Genomic DNA, 16,132 nt, shown 5'->3' on the forward strand with positions numbered 1-16,132 from the left:
TTTGGCAGTGACAAAGACTGCCACTCAGCAGGAGGTTTCTGCATGTCATTTGTTAATGATTCATCGCTTTGGAAACTTGCTCTTGGTTTTGTTTGGATTCAATGATTTGTCCAAAATGTATCAAATACCACCAGTTTGTGTTTAGCAGCTGTGCTTTAGTAGGCCTGGATAACGATGATATACTATGTACTATATTCTTTCAATATTGAGCAAAATCATTTACTGGTACCACATGAAAAATAATGACAATAGTGAAATCCACTGCACGAGTGATTAGGTCAGCGTTAGGTCCATGGACGCCCAGCGGCCATTCAAGAGATTCCAGGGGGCCTCCTGCAAGATGATTTATAGTTAAACTTCACAATTATTTAATGACATACAAGGTGTTAGCACAATTAGGGAATGCACAATAATGACTGTTTTGATCACTGTTTCACTGTCATCCCCCTAACTGGAGCATAAGAGCACACTAAATCATAACTAACAAAACAACATCTTCACAGATTGTGGTCCCGGAAAAAAATGTGGCAGAGAATTAAAAAATAAAAAATGCTAGAATAATATAATTATAGTAATAATAACAATAGTCAGTCGGTAACATTATTATCATTATTATTATTATTATTATTATTATTATTATTAATAATAATAATAATAATAATAATAATAATAATAATAATAATAATAACAATCATAAATAAATTGACATTCACAATCACAAAAATAGTAATACTACTACAACTTCTACTACTACTACTACTACTACTACTACTACTACTACTACTAATAATAATAATAAAAATTTACAGAGTATATATTTTGGAGACATTGCGAGGAAGTCTATGATTTTCTTACTCCATTATTAATTATAAAATGGGAGTATAAATGAATTATATGGAGCTGCTATATTTCTCCCTCTTCAGAGGAGCACTTTATGTAAGACGATACCTTCACATGTGGGCGCACTGTGCAAGAACCCACTCGCTCCGCTTGCGCTCCCACTCTGTGACTGCCGATCCTGCAACGAGAGGGAAGCGGAGCATCCACGCTGGTGACTCGCGTTAAAAACAACAACAACCCGTGCACAAGGATTTTAAGTCGTTGCGTTGCGTTCTCCCAGCTCCACGTTGTGTCGCCTCCTCTTGGAAATCGCCACCAGACCCCCGCGACATCAGAAGACACGCATCTCTCTCTATTTCCTCCTCGGTCGCTCGGATCTCCCACGGCGGCAGAGGAGCACGATCCGTATGGTGCCTTCCCCCCCCCAAAAAAGTCCCGAGGAATAACATCACGTACAAGGAGAGAAATTGGCTCTGAGCCCCCATCCCAAATAAAGAAAAACAAAATCATCGGCAGTCCCAAGACTCGAGTGGGAGAGAAGTTTGTTTGCTTTTTTTGCGGGATTTACAGGTGGAAGGAATCCGAGGGATCGGAGCTTTCTTGGCGGATGGGAGGAACCGCTGCCTCGGTGCAAAGGTGAGACTGCCTCGGGTTGGGGTTGTGTGTCTGTGTGTCTGTGTGTGTGTCTGTGTGTGTGTGTGTGTGTGGGGGGGGGGGGTGCTGTGTGGAAATGTGCTTGATCGAAAGGTTATTGATTGGTTTTGATCGTCGAAGAATCGTGATCAAAGTGGAAAACGATGACTGTAAAGTTGAACACGTGAGCGGGATGTTGTTCCAGCAGGTTGAAGTTGCATCATCAAGTTGCGTTTAAAGTCTTTATAGTGAATTTGATTTGTATAAAAAAAAAGAGGGAAGCTATATCAATTGGTTGACAAAAAAAGTTATTTTGACTTCTTACATTTAATGGATGGCTGCTGGATGGTCTATGGATCCTTCAGTTCCTCCACCTCCAGTTTGTCTCAGCGAAATGACTTGCGTATTTGAGTATTAGGAGTACTGTATTAAAGGGGTGAAAGGGCAAGGGGCAAAGGAGTGTCCAGCAGCCTCAAAGTGGATGTCTGCTCCAAAGACGGACCATGTGTTGGGCTTTTCTCAGCTATGAGACTGAAACCCGCAGTCAGGGAGGGTCTTCGACCTTTTGGAGCCCCAGGCAGGATCGCCCCCGCCCCCACCACCACCACCACCAGTAAGTACATAGACATAGACAACGACCACATCAAAATTTTGTTCAAATATTCAGAACACACACACAGTCTCGAGGACATATCGTAATTCGGGATGTATTGTTACTCAGGAACATATATTTCTCTAAAAATAAAATGCATGAATGGATTCATTAACTAAGATAAAGCAGCAGCATACTAGAAATGCTCGTATGAAAAAAAAAATATTGGGATGATCTTTGGATGATATTTAAGTCAGAGTAAGAGTAAAAATACAGACTTTAAAAAACATACACATAAAACTACACATAAAATTACAAATACACAAAAAACAACTTTCACAGAAATGGATTTTGAAGTGGATTTTAGAAGTGGCGCCATCTCCGAAAACACAAAAATAAAAGTTCTCTCCGAAAATATATCCAGTATCAATTTTCTTTTCTCTAATAAGCTCTATTCAGTTTAGGCAACTGTGTAACTTGAGTTTAATCTCAATGGAACTCGTAGCCGTCATGCCTGAGGATCTCTGATCACATCCAGGTATTGATCAGCAGCAGTGGCGTCGTTCGGAGCAGGCGTCCAGGGCTTCAGCACCGAATGTTTAAGAATAGCCGCCGATTTAAAATAGCCCCACAGGGCTGGCTCTGTGGCTCGACCGCTCCCTCTCAGACGGTACTGTTGGTGCCCATGGCGTGCCAGTGACGGGGCACCGTGATTAGCGCACCAAAACAGTGTGGTTTTATTTTATATGTATGGGGATGGTAGCTCAGGCGGTAGAGCTGGTGGTCTAGTGATCTAAAGGTTGCTGGTTTGATCCCAGGCTCCTCCTGCTAGCATGCTGTAGTGTCCTTGAGCAAGACACTTAATCCCTAATTGCTCCTGATGGCTGCGTCCGTCGGTGATTGAACAATTGTAAGTCGCTTTGGATAAAAGCGTCTGCTTAATGTAATAATGTAGGTTATTTTATTTTTCTCTGTTTCCTGATGGAACAAAACCAGCACAGTGTGTAATGGGGACACTTTCTCCAGCCCCTGTGACAATTTGCCTACAGCTGCAAAATGGCTAGAGTCTGCTTAGGCTAAGCCCCTGATGTCTTTGCATCCTAGCAACACCCCTGATCAGCAGAGAGGTCTTCCAGTCCTGTGCTTCCATCCATCCTCAGCACAACAGGCTGCCGAGATGTATGCAGAGTTACAATAGAATCTCTCTCGCTCTCTCTCTATCTCTCTCTCTCTCTCCCTATCTCTCTCTCTCTCTCTCTCTATCTCTGTGTGGATTTTTCTCACTACCTCTTCTTTGTCATACATTCTATCACTCTTGCCCGCTCAGCACATAAACACCCTTTCTCTATCCCTGTCCCTCTCTGTCTCTCTCTCTTTCTCAAACGCGCACGCACACACACACACACACACACACACACACACACACACACACACACACACACACACACACACACACACACACACACACACATATACACACACTACAGGTGTAATTTGCCTCATCCTAAATTAATAAGTTGTTCCCAAATTTTGCTCTTGAAAATGATCCACCTTCCAACAGTACGTGCATGGCATACAAATAATGCATCTTTAGAAACACACACACACACACACACACACACACACACACACACACACACACACACACACACACACACACACACACACACACACACACACACACACACACACACACAAACACACACATACATACAGACACTTCCATTTGTTGGACTGCTTCATAGCAATAGGCATCCTGTCCTTTTCAAATATCTTTACTTGCGTGTGTGCACACACACACACTCACAAGGAGTAAGGAGAAAATAAAGGCACGCCACCAAAACCTCACGTTCCTTAAAATGTGTAGTAACAAAATGAGAGTGAATGTGTGTATGGAGGTATGTGTATGTGACATGGAGGACAGCAGAGTAGCAGAGTGTTTGTCTCCTGATATCTGACTGGTCCATTCCCCCCTAAGTCCTCTGCTTGCTCACTTCCACACCTACAAATGGGTTTTACAACACATATATCTCAAGAAGCCTTGCAATAGTCAAGGACCCAAGGACACTCTCGACATTTTGTTGAGTTGTCATGGCCAATTTGAGAGGTTGTAATCAAAGATTTCTACTTGTAATAAAAATGTGAGAGGTTGCGATCCTAGCTGTGTAGTTGTACTGGGAATCAGCTTAAAGTTTAAAAAAAAAGTATATTCATTCAAATATCAAATGACACATTTGTAATTTTTTTCTGTCACTTCAAATTCGGAACACAGTTGTGTGAATATTTAATGTGAGTGGAAATTTCAATAAACAAGTCCAGATCGTTTTTCGAAGGGTTCTCCCATCCTATTCTACAAAAGCGCTTGCATTTTGCAACAAATTTACCTTCATAAAAGACCTCCATTAACACCAGACACTGATTTGAATGGAATGGTAGTAAGGGCTGGAATGAAGTGCCGTTCACAAAAAGAAGGAAAGGTTCGGGGAAAGCACCGGTGTCCGTTATATGAACCAGCCTCAACTGAAAACAGAGGACGACTGGAGCCATAACACAGTGATACACATTTGGGGTTGAATTGTGGGTGGATGTAGCAGGATAGGTTTTCTATCAATTTCAAGTCCATCCACCTCCCGAATCACAATTTAACCCCTGGATACATCGTTACAGTTGATGTTTTTCTTAAATGATGTTGTGTGATGTAGATTTAAGAACTTTACGGCACTAGTATGGTCCATGCACATGGACATGTGCACCGTGGGGCTGTTTTGTTGACAAACTGTTTGTTTTGTCAACTCCAATTTGCTGGGGCGAAAAGGCAGACTTCTCCTTCTCTTAAACCGCAGAAGAAGAGATGGTACTGTACATGTTAAGCCCTCAATATACTTTAACGCTGGTCTGCGTGCTCTGCATGTGCCTGGATGACTAAAAAGTGGATCCACCAGCAGGCAGACGAGGGCAGAATCCGTGGCCGACACCGGAATTATCTTCTTGAGAAGAAGAGATCTCGAGAACGAGTGCCGGACAAAACATGGCATTGCCACCATCCCCGCTCCGTCACCTCCAGCGTCTCCCTCCACACTCTAATATAACCGTCTCGGACCCATTTCCGTTTGTTTTTGCAGGTTTCCATGGAGACTTGTAAAATGATCTCGATCTCACGTTGGCTATTCTGGCAAGAATATTTATTGCTGTAAAATATTGGGGCCTTTACCCCCACAGCCTCAGCCACGCCGTGATAGCCTCATAATCCACTGGACCGGTTATGAGTTTTCCCACACAACAAAGAACATTTTACCATAATTAATCAGTATTGATAACTAATCTTCTAAGATTAAGTGGCAGTTTTCAGCTTGTTTGGTGTGTTTCTCCGATGCAACAAGAGAAGACGTCTTTAATATATATGTTAATACGCCTGTCGCGTTCTGTTAATATAAGCATTTAGACTAATAACCCAGTGCATATTTCATATCCGACAAAAGCAGACAGAGCTCTTTAGAAATCAATTTTCCTTCGCTCCATCACAGCGCTGTGAAGCGGGGCTGAGTGCCAGGCTGAGATGGAGCGATGAGGGGAGAGAGAGAGTGAGCGCGAGAGAGACAGAGAGAGAGATATTGTTTGTGAAGCAGAGAAGTATCAGAGGATTGGGTTAAAAATGATTTGCTGATGAGCTGCAACAGGTTCCTCTTGTTTCACCAATCAATTACAATCCATGGTTGACGTGAACAGAGTTGTGGACCTTGTTGAGAGTCTGGGCGTGTTGATCTATATCCTTTATTCTGGTGTCAGAGCGATGGGAGCTGTCAGACTCACTGTCCACGGGGCCCGTTTTGGGATTTCAAAGAGCTTGGTTATGTATCCCTCATCTAACGGTCTGATCTTACACGATAGCGTTTTAGCCTCTGTCGAGTCCAGGATGTTCCTCTCACTTGGAATGATCAAAAATGTTTCAGATTACATTTTTTTTTTACCTCTCAATGCGAGAATGCTCAGCTGTGAGTGCGACCAACTGGCTGCCAAAAAAAAAAAAAATTGGCAAAGATAGGCATCACCCGGCAACTTTATTTTGTTGTCATTTTCTTTTATTTTTCGTTTGCTTCCTATACAGAATGCAGGGCTCGACAGCAACGGTTGCCCCAGGCTACAAGATTTGGGCCATTGTCAACTATCTTATGCATTGCAGTTGCCCTGGTGTATATCTCACTGTATGAAAAAATTTTTAATAATCAGGCATCTTATTAAAACTGATTACACAGTGTGTCTAAGACAAGACACACTATATGTTAAATATAACAAAACAATAAATGTATTTAAATGCATTTGTTTTGTTTCCCCTTTCTTGATAGAGCTGATGCAAGGTGGCCATCTTGGAAGCCATTCAAAAAAAGTTAGTTTCAGGCCCTGCGTGATCAAAGACGCAAACTTCCACACCTGACGTGTGTGTGTGCGTGTGTATGTGTGTGTGTGTGTGTGTATGTGTGTGTGTGTGCAAGACGCAACGTGGACGAAAAAGGGGACAACGTTTGCTCCCTCAAAGCTTTGCTCGCATGTTGCGAGGTGCTGCAAGGTCAGGCCACATTAACTCAAGCTGTGCCCAAGTCCACGTCAGGATATGAGTGTTTGTGACATAACCTGTGTATGTGTGTGTGTGTGTGTGTGTGTGTGTGTGTGTGTGTGTGTGTGTCCATGTGTGACCTTACATCTCAACATGCGGTCTTGGCTGGCCTGGATACGAGTATACCATCCTACTGTGTGTGTGTGTGTGTGTGCGTGTGTGTATGTGTGTGCATGTGTGTTGGAGGCTTTTGCATGTGGATAATTCGCAACCTGACTCATATTTTTCTTTCATCATGGAATCTGTGCTTAGGTGTAAAATCAACAGGACATCCTGAGCCTCTCTAGGAATGATGTCCAAAAAATGCAAAACACACACACACACACACACACACACACACACAATCACAAAAACTCCTCTAATAACGTGCAGTGTTTCTTACCTCTAGCTCACTGTGGGGATCCCTGCAGGCTAATCAATCCACACACACACACACACACACACACAAACAAACGCAAAATGCATGTTGCATCCCGAGAGCGATGCTCTGTGATTGACAGTTGCTCCTACTGTACAAGGTCATTGGTGGAGATGTGCCCCCAGGAACAACACACATCATTTCTCTCCAGCGCATTGTTAGAAAACTATTTATACGCCGGCTCTGCATCGAAACAGCAGCTGAAGTGGGTGGCATTCAAATGAATTACATCCTATGATGTTCTAATTGGCAGAGGCCTTTGTGCCACAGAAGAGTGAGCTTATTCTACCAATTAGAAAGAAAATTGTCATATTGCTAATTAGTTGTTTGGGTTGCACCGGGGTTCGTTTCAATTTACTGATGGAGAGAGCACGAGAGAAAGATAGAGAGAGAGTGAGAGATTAGTGGAGACTGAGTTATGCTGGGAGACTAAGGAAAGACAACATGGAAAGCGTTTCAGAGAAAATATGTTGGCGGGGATTTAGAATATGAATTGGATTAGTTTTTACTTTGCCTTATTTTTGGCTGAATTCTCTGGGCTCAGTCGTTGTTCTCCGTATCTCCAGACTTAGTGTTGGATTCTCTCTCTCTCTCTCTCTCTCTCTCTCTCTCCCTCTCTCTCTCTCCATCCGGCTCTCTCTGGTGATGCGTGTTGGGACACGCATCACCAGAGTTGCGTCTTTAGGAGTCCGCTGCCTCCTCTGAAATTCTGCAGAAATCTCAATTAAATCCAAGTTTTCATTTTGTCACGTTTTCTCTGGACAAAAATGTTAAAATTTTCAAAGAAAGTTTTGCCAACTCCCTCTCTTTCATTGTACTCAGTCCTTGACAAATGTGTGTGTGTGTGTGTGTGTGCGTGTGTGCGTGCGTGCGTGCGTGCGTGCGTGCGTGCGTGCGTGCGTGCGTGCGTGCTTCAATCAAAAACACCATTTCCGCCGGTATCGACCCCTCAGCTTCTGAAAGAGGGCAGAGGAAAAAAACAAACTGAAGATTTTTTTTTTCTTGCCAGAAAAGTTATTCTTTCCAAAGAAGATGAGGAAAGATTTGGATGAAGTGCACCGCTACTGTACGGGACGAAACCGGCGCGATTAACCACTAATGGAGCAATAGCGGTTAACAGCTTTGCCATCCAGCGTGGCATCATCGTCCATATGCTACAGAAACAGAATACGTCCCATTGAGTATGCACACTGACTTTTGTCTCCCAACATTAACCCAGTTTGCCTGAGAGCCTGTAAGTGTACCTAAAGTCACACACACACACACACACACACACACACACACACACACACACACACACACACACACACACACACACACACACACACACACACACACACACACACACACACACACTGGGAGGAGGAGATGTGCTCGGTTCAACTGGGAAAGACTAACTTTTACCCCGGATAATCGGCCTCATTTACACTCTAATGAATCCCTTCTGTGATCTTTGATCGGCCATTAATACCGTTATCAATGAACGGCCCAGAGAGCGAGCGAGATGGGGAGGGAGATTTTTTCAGGGAGAAAATGAAGGAGGGTCGTCCAAGTGAATAAGAGGTCTTTGCGTATATAAGGGTCAGGTGACTGATTAAATACCATATAAAAACACGGTGACTGAAGAGAGAGAGAGAGATTTTGAAGCATGGAATCGGTGCTGTTTGCGGTGTCGGTGGCGCTGCGCGCGGTGCTCACAGGAGCATGTCAAGAGAAATGTGGCATTTAGGAGGACAAGGCGATATCGAGGGAAAGAATAAGTGAAACAAGCAAGCAGACATACACACACTCTACACAGTGCTAGTACGAGTGTGCGGCCTGACCCAGGCATTTAAGTCAACTTTATCGGACAGCTCTGGACAAGTCCCCCCCCCCCCTTTTCCCCCAGGGTGCGGACATCTATAAGCGGAGGAGTCCGGTCCAGTACAGTCATTTCCGCTTTGAGAGAAAACGACAGCAGATTGCTGAAGCCCCCCCGGGCGACATATCGGACCTTTGTTCGTATTTTCCCCTTTTGGATCCATGTGTTCATCAGCTTAATAACATGGGGCACGGATAATGTTTCTGTGCCAGAGCCTGTGTGTGTGTGTGTGTGTGTGTGTGTGTGTGTGTGTGTGTGTGTGTGTGTGTGTGTGTGTGTGTGTGTGTGTGGGTGGGTGGGTGGGTGGGTGTGTGGGTGTGTGTTTACGTATAACTCGAATACTTAAGTATGCATGATCCATAAATGTATTTCAAGCACATCTTCAAGTCATGCACTTAGGGTGTGTGTGTGTGTGTGTGTGTGTGTGTGTGTTTGTGTGTGTGTGTATGTGTGTGTGTGTGTGTGTGTGTGTGTGTGTGTGTGTGTGTGTTTGGGGAGGTTTGTGTTTGGGTTAGGTATGTAAGCAGGCAACAGTAGTACAAAGGTAACCCCCCCCCCCACACACACACACACACATACACGCACACACACACTCACCAATATGCAAATTGCTCTCTGTGAATCTAGTTCGCGACTCAATCCTCGGCGTCTTTGAAGACTGTGTATGGTAGTGATGGAGAGGGTGGGGGTAGAGGTATAGAAGGAGATGAAGGGCAGACAAAGGAAGATGGAAGCGAAGAGATGAGAGGAGACGGCATTGTGGTATTAAGAGTAAGTGAATCAGTCCACCGCCAGAGTGGAGAAAGAATACACAGGGTAATTGTGGAACGCCTCCATCCTTTTAACCCCCTTTTACTTTTATTCCAACCGCCGACTCACTGGACAGTTCATTTAAGCCTCGTCCACCTCACGTGATTTATTCAGTCGTGAATGACTATAAAAAGATTGAGCGGCAGATTGTCAGTCTCCTCTGCGCACAGCCATAACAACCGCAGTCTCTGAGTGGCACAAGTCCAAAGATGGAGTCGTGAGTGGGTCATTTGCGGTAAAGCCCCTGCTGCCTTCCTTGGAAGTGGTAGCCATTTCTCAGGCTCCCTCTCCGGAATCAAACCCTGATTCCCCATCACTCCTGGTAACCGTGGAAGGCACAAGAAGTAACATTGAAAGTTGATAGAGCGGACATTCGAATGGAGAACAGACTAACCAAGTTTTGTGGCACACCCGTCCTTGTGAGAGTGTACAGCTCACTACCATGGTTGTTTGTGCAGAGAACTTGCAGCGCTGACGTCATACACTAATCAGACTCTCATGAGTCTCCACGATTCCACAAGTCCTCCAATTCAGAAGTCCATACTCGCCCATTTGCCGCCCACTGCCTTGGCTTCGCCATCCCATTGGCCGTTGAAAATTGCTGTTCTGATTTGAGTCTTCAATGCTTGTACACGAAAGGATATTGGAACGACTCGCCCAACATGTTTGACTGAATCACGACCTGCTGGTTTGGGATCGTATTGAGATCAATGACAGCTATGACTCTACAGTGCAGCTTCTCTGGACAACCCTGAACTACCTCGATCCCAAACGATTGCGTAATCCGCCTTGAAAATCACGTGATGCGGTCCTGGCTTCACAGTACACATGCATCATTTTCTGGTCATGTCAGAGACTTTCGGTTTATTTTAGGTCAGACGGCCACCTAATAGAATGAGAGAGTGGAGGTGGAGGTGATAGCCGGTAGCTTTCCTGATGGAGCGATAAAATGGACGGATTGAGTGTGGCTGAAAGGGAAGAAGGAAGGACTCTCTCTCTCTCTCTCTCTCTCTCTCTCCCTCTCTCTCTCTTGTCTCTCTCTTACTACCTTTTGTAGTAAAGCATGCTTTCCTGTTTTCCTTCCCGTCCTAGTGCAGATTGCATCAAAAGTGGTGTTTGGCTCTGCGAGGAGGGGGGTTTGAGGTTGAGCCACCTCTTCTCTCTCTCTCTCTCTTCCTCCGCTGCTCGATGGGACTCCGAGGGAGTGCAGCCTGCCAGTATCTGCAATGAATTCATAAAAGAATGAATTAATTTCCCAAAGCCAGCGGACCAAAAACCTACCCAAATGGTGCCATCCATCCATCATCCATCAGCATCATTTCTTATTCTGTCTGAGGTGATTGTGTCTAATGAGTGATGAGCCAGTGGCCTGAATCCAAACACAACTCAAATCTGAGTGAAATGCTTAATCAGGTATTAAAGAGAATCCCTTTCAGGTTCTGTCCGTCACAGACACTACGGGCACTTTTGTTTTGATCTCATTCCGCTTCATAAATTTTTATTTTTTTACCCGATTGAGTTTGTACTGCTGGTGGTGGACACGAGGTCTTGGATGTGGGTTGAAGGCACGCGTTCGATCCATGCAGTACGTCTGCCTGGGACCTCTGTCTTCTACCGCAATGTCGGGAAGCTTCTGTGTTTCTGCCCTAGAGGTGTTTGGTAAAGAAAATTAAAGAGAAATGAGAAAGAAAAAAAAAACACAGCAGTTTGAAGTTTTTAAAATGTTGCACGGGATTGCGTGATCCTCTCCATCTTTCCGTTGACAGCTCACATTATGAGAACGCTGGCAGTATTTTGATTTTGCATTCAGTATCGAGGAGCGATGCTCAATTGGCGGGTCCCGAGTCAAAACTGGGTCGCGGGTCCATTTCCAGTGGACCGCGGGGTCTGTCTCTCCACTTCTTGAAACATCTATATAAAGATACATATTTTGATGTGTACTGAATTAAGGATGCTGCACTCTTAGACCAGTTGAGAACCAATGAGATAGAACAGTTTTCACCCATCATGTTTTAAATTCCGTTTACCCCATTTTACTCCTTCCCAATCCTTACCATTATCGGCTAACCCTGTGAGAATGCTGAAACTCTAAAGTAGAATTTTGTCATCAGGAAATACTGTATAAGACAGAAATTATAAATGAGAAATGAGTCCTGAAATCTAATACAAAGTGAATGTGAACTTGTGGTATTAAAAGCATTTATCTCTGATTTTCTACCCTGTGGTCTCTCCCATCCCCTGTCTATCTATATCTATCTCTATATCTATCCATCTATCCATCTATCCATCCATCCATCTATATATCTATCTATCTATCTACATGTATCTGTCTGTCTGTCTGTCTGTCTGTCTGTCTGTCTCTCTGTCTGTCTGTCAGCCTTTCTTTGCTCAGTCGGCTCTGTCATTTCCTTAATGCTGCAGACAGATTGCCTCCATTAATTAGGCCATGTTTCCCATCTTACATGTAATAATTGGAGGTAATAGAGATATTCACGATGGATAAGGGAGTTTCTCCCATTACTGTCTTTGCATTTAATTAGTTTGAAGATTAAAAGACGGATTAAATGTTTCGGCTCAGTTAAAGTCAAGGCTGTCAATCAACAGAATCGTTTTAGTTTGACAGACACAAATTACACCAGGAAATGACTAATTGCCGTTTCATAAAATACTAACGTCCTGCCCTGTTTAGGGACTTCTTCGGATCCCATAAGGCAGGGCACCAGTTATATTCATTGTATAAGCAAAATAGATGAATTCAGCCCAAAGCCTTGGGGGGGGGATTGGAACGAGGTCCGAACGAGGCTTTGAACATCTCTTGAAATATTTTGCTCCAATGTGAATCTGTGCCACTTTCTTTTTGAGATGTTTACTTGTCAGAGATTCATTGGCGTCGGGAAGATGGGGGCTACTTTTAGAAGGCCGGCAACAGATAATTAAAAGTTAAACAGGTGGGAGAACAGATGGGAAATATTACATGTGGGTATACAGTATGTGTGTATTGTGTTCTTGCATTGGTTAAATATACGCATACATTTAATTTAAGAGGGAAAAGCACCTTACAGTTCCTGCAGCTTCCCGTGCGACACACAGAGCAACTGTGTGCTCCTGTGCGATCCCTCCATTACTTCCATCACCGAGCATCAGTCACTAGGATGTCCCCAACAACATGTCACCGGAAGGGCTTAATTCTTTCAGGGAATGTTATTCATAGTTTCTGGACGTGTCCTGGGCAGTCCACATCACTCTGTGGAGCCCATCCTGGCCTGCGCTCTGCCCCCTTGGCCTTCCCTGGGCAAGGATCTTAGACAGCTTGATGGCTGATGTTCAGCAACTGTTCCCTTCCGACCCGTTACTCACTGCAGTCCCATCATCATGCCGCTGTGGGGGACATGTAATGAAAAAGATGGGGATTTTTACAGAAGCCCCCCCCAGAGCACATCATTAAACCCTTTTCCATTCCCTTCCATGCACTCAGTGGAGAAGCCAGGGAAGACACGGCTGGCGGATTGTTAAGGACCTCCAGTCGGTGTTCCCGGTGGGCTACTCAGGTCTTCATCAATTCAGTTTTAAGATAGTGTTTCCAGCCAGGCAGTATCGCTGTGGACCTTTAAACGGCCAGCTGCTGAGAGTGTAACTCCAGCACGATTACCGTTGGCCAGACCAATGTGTTAACAACGGGGATGTTTCACTAGTAAGGCCCAGATCTCAGAACTAGTGGGAGGTTTATTGGATGTTTTATGTGCTCGAATTTGTGCAAAGGGTTCTGCTTGCGCTCGAATAAATAAAGGTCAAAAATCACATTGCAATTTTTGGGCTGGAACATTTCAGCCAAAAGTGCAATGAACCTGGGACAGTTCTTCTGTTTCAGTATGAAGTCAAGTCAAAGAGTTTATTATTAAAAAATATAATAATTCTTGTATCTACCTCCTACCATAAATAACGCCCGGCCAGCTAAGCTGGAGCTTCAGGCCGATGTACCTGAAGCACGGAAATGTAGTGCGAGGCAGTGTTCTGACCAAGAGGAGAGGAGGGGACGGAAGAGAAGAGGGGATTGAAGAGGAGAGGGGAGGAGAGGGGAGGAAAAGAGAGGAGAGGAGAGGAGGGGAGACGACAGAATAGGAGAGGAGAGGACGGAATAGGAGAGGAGAGGAGAGGACGGAAGAGGTGAGGACAGAAGAGAAGAGGAGAGGGGAGGAGGGGAGAGGACAGGAGAGGAGAGGAAAGGATGGAAGAGGACAGGAGAGGAGAGGAGAGGATGAAGGGGGAGAGGAGATGAAAGGAGAGGAGAGGGGAAGACGAAGGAGGAGAGGAGAGGACGGAAGAGGAGAGGACAGAAGAGGAGAGGGGAGGACAGGACAGGACAGGATAGGAGAGGAGAGGACAGAAGAGGAGAGGAGAGGACTGAAGAGGAGAGGATGGAAGAGGATAGCAGATGAGAGGAGAGAGGAGGAGAGGAGAGGAGAAGATGGAAGAGGAGAGGGGAGGAGAGGACAGGACAGGATAGGAGAGGAGAGGAGAGGACTGAAGAGGAGAGGATGGAAGAGGATAGCAGATGAGAGGAGAGAGGAGGAGAGGAGAGGACAGGACAGGATAGGAGAGGAGAGGAGAGGATGGAAGAGGAGAGGAGAAGACAGGAGAGGAGAGGACAGGACAGGACAGGAGAGGATGGAATAGGATAGCAGATGAGAGGAGAGGAGAGGAGAGGAGAAGATGGAAGAGGAGAGGAGAGGAGAGGATAGGACAGGATAGGAGAGGAGAGGATGGAAGAGGAGAGGAGAGGATGGAAGAGGAGAGGAGAGGACAGGACACCTCTTTGCGGGCTTAACTAACAAATTTGTTTAACTAACAAAACACATTCCATCACAAAGCCTTTGCTTAAATGAACCGGGATAATTGCATGAACATGCACCTATAACAGACTGCACAGGTTGCCCAAACATTTAGACGCATTGTTGTGTTTGGTATTCTCTCCAGCATTGTAACCACGTGTGCATATCCATGTGTGTGTGTGTGTGTGTGTGTGTGTGTGTGTGTGCGTACGTGCGTGCATGTGTGTGTCTGTGTCTCTCTTCAAACACAAACCCTCCAGTCTCCAATGAAGATGAAGTCTGCAGGCGTGGTGGAGGGAGGCTTGTTCACAGAGAGCTACTGCAACATCTGCAATGCCCAGCTCATCTCTGAGTCCCAGCGCACAGCTCACTACGAGGTGAGTCACACACACACAACTCATGAAATAAACTCCATAACATTTTATGACTTATTGATTGATTCCAAACTGTTTTTTTCTTTATGGAAGACTTTCGAACATTTTTTTTATGGGAAAATATATTCTAAGGGAACGTGCACTGTAAACAAGCCAGTGAGAGTCGCAGTCACTACCTTATTGTAGGAAGGGAGAAAATGTTGGTCATTCCAGGTTTTTGTTGAGCAGCAGCGCTATTTGTAACAATTTGTGCTCGTGTCATTTACAACGTTGCTCATCCATTATACATAGACTATTTGATACTGTAGTGTATCACTGATTGTGTGTTTGCACACACACACACACACACACGTTTCTTGTCATTTACAGTAATGTTGTCCAACTCTCAGCAGACTCTCAGCCAGTGAGTGGCCATTTAAATAATTAGCCCTGTGCATTACTTAACCAGGTGTGTGTGTGTGTGTGTGTGTGTGTGTGTGTGTGTGTGTGTGTGTGTGTGTGTGCGTGCGTGCGTGCGTGTGTGTGTGGGGGGGGGGGTATCCATGCGCGTGCATGGAAGTGCGTTGGTGCGCACGGCTTCTCCTTGATTACAAGTACACAATTGGGATTAACAAGCAAACTAATGAATCTACAAGGGTTAGCCAAGGACAATATGTCTGTGTGTGTCTGTGTGTGTGTGTGTGTGTGTGTGTGTGTGTGTGTGTGTGTGTGTGTGTGTGTGTGTGCGCGCCCGCACATCCAAGCACACTTTCACCTTGAATGCATTCACTTTCACTCCTGATAAAACAATGAACAACACTGAAGGAATACATTGGTATCAATAGAGTCTGGACTCAAACATGTGCATAGATGTAGCTAAGAAAGACAAGAGGAAGAAGGGAGAATGGAGGAAGGTTAAAGGAAGGAAGGGAGGCAGGAAGGAAGGAAGGAAGGAAGGAAGGGTGCGTATGAGAGCATGAATAAGCAGGGAAGCTGATAAATGCAAGGCTGGAAGTCATTTATGTAGATAAGGATAAGCAGCATGTTTTGAAAGTGTCAGTTTCACTTTTTCACTTTATAAATGCGTCTCGCAGTACAAGTCAGTAAAGTATGACCAAGACCTTATTTCATTCACAGTCCAGTTCGATCCAAAGCCACCGGCTCTTTAATGTGTTGATAAGAAA

General features: G+C 44.7%; 1 protein-coding gene across 3 annotated transcripts in view; it reads left to right on the forward strand.

Annotated features, from left to right (window-relative positions):
- Window positions 1-1,024: 1,024 nt before the first annotated feature.
- Window positions 1,025-16,132, forward strand: part of LOC307242698 (zinc finger matrin-type protein 4) — a 95,329-nt gene continuing 80,221 nt past the window's right edge. The window contains exons 1-3 of one of the 3 annotated variants that reach the window (XM_080017241.1): window positions 1,451-1,476; window positions 1,997-2,086; window positions 14,856-14,972. In XM_080017241.1, the coding sequence (XP_079873367.1) occupies window positions 14,862-14,972 (111 nt within the window). In that variant the 5' untranslated portion in view covers window positions 1,451-1,476; window positions 1,997-2,086; window positions 14,856-14,861. Of the gene's footprint in view, window positions 1,477-1,996; window positions 2,087-6,441; window positions 6,450-14,855; window positions 14,973-16,132 lie in introns of those variants that run through there. The other 2 variants (XM_080017240.1, XM_080017242.1) reach the window with 2 other exon arrangements.

This window comes from Zeus faber (assembly GCF_960531495.2).
Source record: "Zeus faber genome assembly, chromosome: 16".
Taxonomy (NCBI): Eukaryota; Metazoa; Chordata; class Actinopteri; order Zeiformes; family Zeidae; genus Zeus; species Zeus faber.